This window comes from Nansenia antarctica (assembly GCF_963989245.1).
Source record: "Nansenia antarctica genome assembly, chromosome: 20".
In the NCBI taxonomy this organism is placed as follows: Eukaryota; Metazoa; Chordata; class Actinopteri; order Argentiniformes; family Microstomatidae; genus Nansenia; species Nansenia antarctica.
Window position 1 is genome coordinate 15,647,536 of NC_137693.1, and position 10,000 is coordinate 15,657,535.

Here is a 10,000-nt window from a genome sequence, read left to right on the forward strand (position 1 = left end):
TTCTCGATACGTACCATTAAAATATCCGCCGTAATGGCCCAGTTCAGGAAGAGCAGCGTTTCACCGATGAAGATGCAAACCTGAAAAAAGGAAGAAGAATTGACGTTAAGTTACCGTCGAGAACTGATCGTCACCCTCCGACAGACACGGACACCTCTCCCCGAATGTCAAAGTCAAACGGTTTGTCTTGCAGAGGGAGCTACTATCTGTGGGAAACGGATTAGCGAATGAAAATGCTTCAGTTGCGGTGGTTCTGGAAACATGTTATTATGTTGTGGTCAGATTATATAAGGATGTAGTGCTTCATTTTGGGCCTATTGAGTGTTTGACCTCCACATAGACAACCGTAATGGTCTGGAGGAAGTCTTATAAAAAGTCTTTCAGGAAGGCTGCTCGTGTGTATTTCTCAAGTGGGGAAAACATTTTCACACTTCTGGCCTGGCAACAGATTAACTCGACAACATTCCCACAAATTAACGATCAGCAAGTCCAATCCCAGGGCTTGGGGTTTGCAACGGTACATTACAATACACATATTGAATAACATAGAGGGAGCTGACATTCAGCAAAATGTGTACATAGTCTCTTGACATCTCTACCCAAAACAAGCCTGGGAGCAGCTGGCAAGGCTAAGAAACGCTTTTCAGTAATAGAGCCACAGGGATTCGGTTGCGTTGGAATCCAATGTATCCTGAGCCGGGCAGGGGCTGGGGGGGGCTGGGGGGGGGGCCGGGGTTTATTTAGCATGGAGAGAGAGGGGTCTGCTGGAGGCTCCATATCCACTGACTGGTGAATGACCCCGGTGGTAGGCAGACTGAGGGCCAGGGAGAGACTGACACTGTGTGGCTGGGAGCGCTGCTGCCCGTAAGCTGCCGTTCAGACACCGTGACTGACACTGCACAGCCTCATGGGAGAGAACACCCAAACCAGCCTCAGATCAGCCGACAGCTCAGGTCCCGAGAACAGCTGTCTGAGCTCAGATCAGCCCTGTCTGTCTGTCTGCCTGCCTGCCTGTCTGTCTGCCTGCCTGCCTGTCTGTCTGCCTGCCTCCCCTGCCTGCCTGCCTGCCTGCCTGTCTGTCTGCCTGCCTGCCTGTCTGTCTGTCTGCCTGCCTCCCCTGCCTGCCTGTCTGCCTGCCTGCCTGCCTGTCTGCCTGCCTGCCTGCCTGCCTGCCTGCCTGCCTGCCTGCCTGCCATGGTGTCACTGTCTCAAACACCACATCTGTCACTGCTTAGCCATGTAGCTCGAGCTGTCCAATTACAACTTGTTATAGCCATAAACAATTTAGAGAATGTACAGTAGTCTGAACTGATCCGCCAGAGAGACACAAAGTCAAACTGCTATGGCTACAATAACAACACATTATCTAACAATCTGAATCTATTTGGAACAAAAACAACAAAGGGTTTGATTTTGACTCACCCACCCTTACCTCAGGGCTCGCTCTAATGGCAGATAAGGAGCAGGGCGTTTGAACGAACTACCCACCTAGAGAAGTCTTTCTACTACTCTACCCTCTTAGAGAAGCCTTTCTACTACTCTACCCTCCTAGAGAAGCCTTTCTATGACTCTACCCACCTAGAGAAGTCTTTCTACTACTCTACCCTCCTAGAGAAGCCTTTCTACTACTCTACCCACCTAGAGAAGCCTTTCTACTACTCTACCCACCTAGAGAAGCCTTTCTACTACTCTACCCACCTAGAGAAGCCTTTCTACTACTCTACCCTCCTAGAGAAGTCTTTCTACTACTCTACCCTCCTAGAGAAGCCTTTCTACTACTCTACCCTCTTAGAGAAGTCTTTCTACTACTCTACCCACCTAGAGAAGCCTTTCTACTACTCTACCCTCTTAGAGAAGCCTTTCTACTACTCTACCCTCCTAGAGAAGTCTTTCTACTACTCTACCCTCCTAGAGAAGCCTTTCTACTACTCTACCCTCTTAGAGAAGTCTTTCTACTACTCTACCCACCTAGAGAAGCCTTTCTACTACTCTACCCACCTAGAGAAGCCTTTCTACTACTCTACCCTCCTAGAGAAGTCTTTCTACTACTCTACCCTCCTAGAGAAGCCTTTCTACTACTCTACCCTCTTAGAGAAGTCTTTCTACTACTCTACCCACCTAGAGAAGCCTTTCTACTACTCTACCCTCCTAGAGAAGTCTTTCTACTACTCTACCCTCCTAGAGAAGCCTTTCTACTACTCTACCCTCTTAGAGAAGCCTTTCTACTACTCTACCCTCCTAGAGAAGTCTTTCTACTACTCTACCCTCTTAGAGAAGCCTTTCTACTACTCTACCCTCTTAGAGAAGCCTTTCTATGACTCTACCCTCTTAGAGAAGCCTTTCTACTACTCTACCCACCTAGAGAAGCCTTTCTACTACTCTACCCTCTTAGAGAAGCCTTTCTACTACTCTACCCACCTAGAGAAGCCTTTCTACTACTCTACCCTCTTAGAGAAGCCTTTCTACTACTCTACCCTCTTAGAGAAGCCTTTCTACTACTCTACCCTCTTAGAGAAGCCTTTCTACTACTCTACCCTCTTAGAGAAGCCTTTCTACTACTCTACCCACCTAGAGAAGCCCTTCTACTACTCTACCCTCTTAGAGAAGCCCTTCTACTACTCTACCCACCTAGAGAAGCCTTTCTACTACTCTACCCTCCTAGAGAAGCCTTTCTACTACTCTACCCTCTTAGAGAAGCCTTTCTACTACTCTACCCACCTAGAGAAGCCTTTCTACTACTCTACCCTCCTAGAGAAGCCTTTCTACTACTCTACCCTCCTAGAGAAGGGTCTCTGGCACTAGCTAATGATAGAAACCAGGAGTCACTTGAGCAACCAAGTGCAGTGCCACAAAATAACTCCTCTCCATGTCACACAGCAGTCTTAGCACTAATAAAAGGCTGCAATGAATGACCCAAACAAATGTACAAACCATATAACACTTTCAAAACATCTCCCACTATAACTTCACTAGTAGAGCCGTGGCCTGTGGTGTGACCCAGCAGTGGGACCACAGCAGAGACCAGACTTGCCAAAGGCACACAAGGTCACACGGGGTGAAAAGACTGTTTGTCACAACCCGTTCTGTTTATGGGAATAATTTTTCCATCGTATTTCCAGTTCCAGGTCGTTATTATTGCTCAGGTTGTTGAAAGTCAGTTCCTCCTCTTTTGTCTCTGATAAGAGGATAGAATGTGTGCTTGGTGAGTCAAAAAATGCCACAGCGCATTGTTTCCCGGGCAGCGATTGTTAAAACGCTGCACCCTTTCCTGCTTTACATGGCAATTAAACAAGCAAACACCCTGCGCATTCCACTGGCCCCTTTCCTTCTGGCCTGACCCCGTCTAAACCCCGTCCAAACCCCGTCTAAACCCCATCTAAACCCTGACCTCAGCCATCTGAGGACACCCCGGTCAACCTGCTCCCCCTGGTTTACATTCTGTTGAGGGGCTGTTTTATTGGGGCTGTGTTGGGCTCCTAGTAAGAGAACAACCCCAACAGGAGTTACTTGTAACTTCCACGGGTCAGACGCAGTTCTCCCCTAACTCTTTTGACGAGGCTTCTATAGAGAGAGGCAGCGTTATTCCAGGCAGCTGTGAGGGCTGTTGTTCCCCCAGCAGCTGACAGAGAGGAGGGAGGTCAGACACAGGTGTGGAGGAAGGTGTTAACCACTCACATAAGCTCCCACGATGCTCTTCTTGGCCACGACGAAGATGAGACAGATGAAGATGGCCGAGCCCAGCATGCTGACGGCGCAGACCAGCGGGTCGGCGCGCTCCGTCTTCTGGCGGCACAGACGGGTGGTGACTGCCCCGATCACCACGCCCAACAGGCCCGTCACACAGGTGATCGCCCCGAAGATCAGACTAGGGAGAGAAGGAGAGAGGGAAGAAAAGGAACATGGTTTATTTAATCCGTTTCATTTCAATAGGGCTTGATCACTTCCCAGTAGATGACATGCTGTATAAAACAAGGTACACTATATGGACAAAAGTATGTGGATATACAATTATGTGGGCATGCAATTATGGTCTGGGGCTGTTTTCATGGTTTGGGCTAGGCCCGTTAGTTCCAGTGAAGGGAAGTCTTAATGCTACAGCATACAATGAGATTCTAGAGAATTGTATGCTTCCAACTTTGTGGCAACAGTTTGGGGAAGGCCCTTTCCAGTTTCAGCATGACAACGCCCCCATACACAAAGTGACGTCAAAGTGAGGTCCATAATGACATGGTTTGCCGAGCTTGGTCTGGGAGAACTTGCCTGGCCTGCACACAGAGCTCTGACCTCAACCCCATCCAACACCTTTGGGATGAATTGGAACGCCGACTGCGAGCCAGTCCTTCTCACCCAACATCAGTTGCCCGACCTCACTAATGCTCTTGTGGCTGAATGGGAGCAAATCCCCCCGCAACCATATTCTAAAATCTAGTAGAAAGTCTTCCCAGAAGAGTGGAAGCTGTTATAGCAGCAAAGGTGGGACCAACTCTATATGAACGCCCGTGGTTTTGGAATGAGAAGTTCAACAAGCACATATGTACGTATGGGTGTGATGTTCAGGTGTCTCAATACTTTTGTCCATGTAGTGTATCTGTGTGTTGGGGTTGAGTAGTTGACCTCTGACCTGTCCTTGCTGCTGCAGATCTCTTTGGTGCAGACCTCCGCTGTCTTCTGGACCACCTGAGCTCTGAACAGGTAGAGAGGGATCCACATGCCGAACGCCCCCGTGGCGAAGGACACCGCCGCCGACGCCAGGGAGGAGAACACGTAGCTCCGGCTAGCAGGAAGAAACACACACACACACACACACACACACACACACACACACACGTACACGCAGACAGACACAGACACAGACACAGACACACAGACACAGACCCAGACACACACACCCATCATCAGAGAGTTATCTAACTGTAGTACACTCTGAGAAGTCTTGGAGGACAAAAGCAAAACATCAACAAACAATTTTGTATCTGATCAACAATCTTAAACACATCCTCCTCTCTCTCCTCTCTCTCCCACCCTGGACTCTCTCTTTTTCTCACCTTCTCTACTACACAAACACACATCAACACACATTATCTCTCTATTCCCTTTTATATGGAAAATAGAAATTAAATTAGATTTGATTAAACTTTATTGTCATCACAGAGTAATGCAGTTTAGCATCCAACCAACCAGAAGTGTAAATATGTGTGTGTGTGTGTGTGCCTGTGCCTGTGCGTGTGCGTGTGCGTGTGCGTGTGCGTGTGTGTGTGCGTGTGTGTGTGTGTGTCTGTGTCTGTGTCTGTGTCTGTGTCTGTGTCTGTGTCTGTGCATATAAGGGCATGATAATAGGAGGTGATACTAGGAGGCGGGGGTCTTACTTCTTGGCCAGAGCCTTCATGTCGCAGAGCCAGGAGGTGCGGGTCTTGATGCGTCCTCCCAGCTGGTCTGCGCTGCCTCTCTTGGGCTCCGGCACAAAGAACAGGATCAGAGTCCCGGCTGTCATCCCCAACACAGGAGACACCTGCACACACAACATGGTGATGAGGAGATGTCATCCCCAACACAGGAGACACCTGCACACACAACATGGTGATGAGGAGATGTGCCACACAGAGACGTTATACTGTACTTTTTTTTTGTTTTGTTACTCATATTTGTCATTTTATTGGACAGATATAGTGAAGACAGACAGGAAAGTAAGGAGAGAGAGGGCATGTCAGCAGGGCATGGGGCCGGATTCTAACCCATGCCAACATGGACATAGTGTGCACTGTAGACTGCAGTGCTAGACCACTGGACCACCCCAGGCCACACACTGTCACTGTTAACAACACTATCATGAGGTTAGGCGTCAGGCAGCTGAACTAAGGTTTAGGGGCTGCCCCCCCGAATAGTCGACAAGTCGATCGGTCGATAAGCGCATCTCTCTCTCTCTCTCTCTCTCTCTCTCTCTCTCTCTCTCTCTCTCTCTCTCTCTCTCTCTCTCTCTCTCTCTCTCTCTCTCTCTCTCTCTCTCACACACACAAACTCTTCCTCCTACCCAGATTTCACCTGCCTACGATTAAGGCAACTTCTTTTATCAACAACGCTGTGCTACGGGTGAGGTAATCAATAACACATCGTCAGTCTCTCCACAGCTCTCCGCCAGTGATGAGAAGCTAAATTGTATGTCTATTTCCGGGTTGTTTTAAATATCTTTTTATCAGTAAGACTATTGCAGCATGTTAGACTGGGAGTTCTGCTTCTCTCCTGATGGACTCTCGTCTCTTGCCTACCTGCAGGGTTTGTGTGAGGGCGATATGAGATGCGAGGACGTGGTAAGGAGGGAGAGAGGAGAGAGTGTGTGTGTGCAAGGCCGTGCGGAGGTGCGTTAGCAAACAGAGGCGCTGGGAGTGGGAAGACAGAAGCAGAGAGAAGCAGAGAGGGAGGCACGCTCCAGGCTGTGATATTAATTGAATTGCATTGGCACAGCTTGTTCATTATCGAATCTGCCCCAAAATAAATGTGTGTGTGTCTCTGTGTGTGTGTATGTGTGTGTGTGTGTAGATGGGCTCTCTTATACGAGACCCCTCTTTGAGAGCTCAGTTCTTTGTGTTAAAGCTTTTTTCATTGCAGCAGAGTCTCTGTGGCCGACCGCTATTATCTCCTTTCTCATCTTTTATGAGGCCCGCTGCAGTGACTGAGAAGAGAAGTGTGTGTGTGTGTGTGTGTGTGTGTGTGTGTGTGTGTGTGTGCGTGTGTGTGTGTGTGTGTGTGCGTGTGTGTGTGTGTGTGTGCGCGTGCGTGCGTGTGTGTGTGTGTGCGCGTGCGTGTGTGTGTGTGCGTGTGTGTGTGTGTGTGTGTGTAAGAGAGAGAGAGAGAGCAGTTGGATGTCTCAGGGCATTCGGAAGCTTTGTGTGTGTGTATCTGGGAGTTGTTTGTTATCAGGCGGAGTCGTCCACAAAGGGAAGTGTCCGTCAAAAGCTCTGATACCCTGGTTGTCCCCGGTTACGCTCAGGGAAACAACCCAGCACACTACACAGACAGCACACTACACAGATTCTGCAAAAGACTAGAATCTCCAAAACAGGTTGTTTTTCACAAGTTTCACTTCCCACTCTCATCGTATTACTCAACCCACATGAAAGCAGGCCTTGTAAGTAGGCTTGACCCCTGACCCCGACCCTCCGCCTGCTGCTGCCAGTGGAATACCTTGCTCTAATTGAGAGGTCAAAGGTCAAGGTGCAGGTCCCCTTAGGTTTTTCCTCCCCAGCGTGAGGGTCAGCGATTGAACAATACCCAACAATCTTCCTCCACTATTCCCTAACCTTCTCTTACCTCCCCCCCTCCCTCCCCTCCCTCCCTCCCTCCCCCCCTGCCTCCCTCCCTCCCGACGTAAGAAAGGAAGGCTGCCTTAGCCCAGAGCACCTCTGGGGGGAGAGGAAAACAAACGGAAAGGAGCGCAAAGTGTTTTTTCCTCAAAGCAGGAAGTAAGAAAGCCCTTTTCATGTGTTTGTTGTTTCTTTCCAGGCGAGCGGGTGTCGGTGATTAATCGGCCTCTCTCTCTGCTAAGGGAGATTGTTTTATTGGAGGACCAAGCGTGACGGCGACGTGGAACAAACTGGCGGCCGACATTTGTTTTTCAGAAGCGCTCCCCCAAAAACACAACAGAAATGTGCTTCCTGTTTCCTCTCGGTGGCCACGTACCTTTCAAGGGCTCGTAACGAGTCGGGGCTCTGGAGGGATGTTTCATGTTCAATGTCCTCCTTTAAGTTTCCTAATAACATTGCAGTGCGTGATGATTGTTTTCAACAGGCAGGCTTTTGAAAACGGTCCCCCACACATACATGTTAATGTGAAGAGCTGTCCAATAAGAGCTTTCACTGGTCAGACGACCAACGCCTCCTCCATGACTACCGGAATGGCCTGTGGACCTGTTAACTGTGCTATCTAACTGTTAGTTTTACTGTCTAAGTTTTATGTGAAGAGGAGAGCCGCTAAAAGTTTTAAAGGGGGGTTAGCACTGAGGAGGTTTAATGACAAAAATGATTTATACCCCTGCTTAAACAGCGCATGTGTCTGCGGCCATGAATATGTATAGTGTGTGCGCAGCTAATAAAAAGGTAGGGAATTCTTTTCGACAGAATGACCTATTAACGTACATAACTCCCAGCTAATTTATCCAGATTAATCACCCCAAAGGGCTAAAATTAGCTTTTGATTAAAGGGTGTTCAGCTACGGTACTTTTGGAGCTCCACAGGGGTATAAATATGTGGAACAAGTGTGTCTTTGTGCCAGACCAAACCTCCACCCTCAGCTCCCCACAAAGGGACCAGTGAGAGAGGCAGGAGAGACTATAGGCAGGAGGAGGAAGCACTAAAGACCGTGTCATTTCATTAGAGCTGAGATCTGATACTGGCACTGGTGGAACGCACCACAGAGACCAGAGGCTAATGGGAAGTGAATGTGTCTCCAGCCACGGGGACGTCAGGAGCGCGGGGACGTCAGCTTTGAAGCGTGATGACGGTTGACATTCTTTTTTTTTTTTAATCCGGTGTCAGGTGGGTTTGGGTCACCTCACCTTACCTTATCCACCTGGGTTTGAAAAGCACATTCTGAGAATAGCCAGTCTAGAACCATAGGATTTTTTAGAGGTTAAAAGACCACTTTTCCACATGTGAAATTCCTTCTAACGACGGCCGGAACGCAAAACCTCCTGTCTGAAAAATTGTCTGATTTGCTAGTTTTCATTTGAAATGATGACTCCACATGATAGGGTCTGTCTGTGGGGAAAAAAGATAGGACGTTTGGCGTTTCGGCCAATCGATAAGAGGTATCCAGTTGGTGGCTGAGGCAGGTGTTCTGAGACAGGAGGAGTGTGTGAGGAGTGTGTGAGGAGTGTGTCGCCAGTCGCTGCCTCTCCCAGTCTCTTCCCAGCAGTGTCCCAACTCCACCAGTCTGTTCCCGCCATCATAACGTGTCACCCAGGGCTGATGTCATTGGTGCCCCCCCCCCCTGCCCCATACGCCCCCCCCCCCCCCCCCCTGCAGGAGAGTGTGTGTGTAGAGGGCAGCGTGGGAGGGTGAGGGGTGATGATGCTCTTACCCTCAGCGCCCAGTGCCAGTCACCAGCAGCCTCCTTGGCGCTGGATCCCAGGATGTAGCCAAGACCACTAGAGGAGAGAGAGAGAGACAGAGAGAGAGAGGTGGGTTAGAGATAATAATAATAATAATAATAATAATAATAATAATAATAATAACTTTATTTGTATAGCGCTTTTCCTGCAAACGTTGCAGCTCAAAGTGCTCATTATATAATCATCATTTAATTAGATAACTGTCTGGAAAGCAATGCCACGATCCAGTCCCTCAACCATAACCCATGCCACAAACAGACACCCCAGTCAATCCAACCATGACTTATAGCATCGAGTAGAAAAAGATGACATGGATGCTTTATTCATTCTTTTCTCTCTCTCTTTCTGTTTATTTGTGTTTTCTCTCTCATACTCCTGCTGTTTCTCTTTCCGAACCATTCTTACTTTTTAGAATCTATTTTGTTCAGCTTCCCTGTGTACATGAGCGGGCCTTGGGTTTCCACAGCACTTCACAGCCCAGGGTGGGCAAGACAAATACACATACAGGTATACGTGTTTCAAACACGTACAACGTGAGGCGCACTCTCTCTGAAACTCACCTCCACGTTTCACTGTTTTTACTCGCTGCGTTATCTATTTGGGATGCTGTTGACTTGGCTGGTGGTAAATTATTAACAGTCCGGTCTGCTAGGAGGATGACCTCAGCTCCTAACTCTGTCTGTGTGAGCTGTGGGGAAGTGGTTGTCTCTCTGCCTCTGTCTCTCTGCCTCTCTGCCTCTCTGTCTCTCTGCCTCTCTGTCTCTCTGTCTCTCTGTCTATCTGTCTCTCTGCCTCTCTGTCTCTCTGCCTCTCTGTCTCTCTGCCTCTCTGTCTCTCTGTCTCTCTGCCTCTCTGCCTCTCTGCCTCTCTGCCTCTCTGCCTCTCTGCCTGGGGTT

The 10,000-nt window shown here is 48.8% G+C and overlaps 1 protein-coding gene across 1 annotated transcript in view; it reads right to left on the reverse strand.

Annotated features, from left to right (window-relative positions):
* The window catches only part of spns2 (SPNS lysolipid transporter 2, sphingosine-1-phosphate), an 80,617-nt gene that overhangs the window by 16,442 nt on the left and 54,175 nt on the right, over window positions 1-10,000 (reverse strand). The window contains exons 5-9 of the mRNA XM_080550144.1: window positions 9,074-9,140; window positions 5,367-5,509; window positions 4,622-4,774; window positions 3,676-3,865; window positions 15-80 (exon numbers count right to left, since the gene is read on the reverse strand). Coding sequence (XP_080406270.1) covers window positions 15-80; window positions 3,676-3,865; window positions 4,622-4,774; window positions 5,367-5,509; window positions 9,074-9,140 — 619 coding nt within the window. The remainder of the gene's footprint in view (window positions 1-14; window positions 81-3,675; window positions 3,866-4,621; window positions 4,775-5,366; window positions 5,510-9,073; window positions 9,141-10,000) is intronic.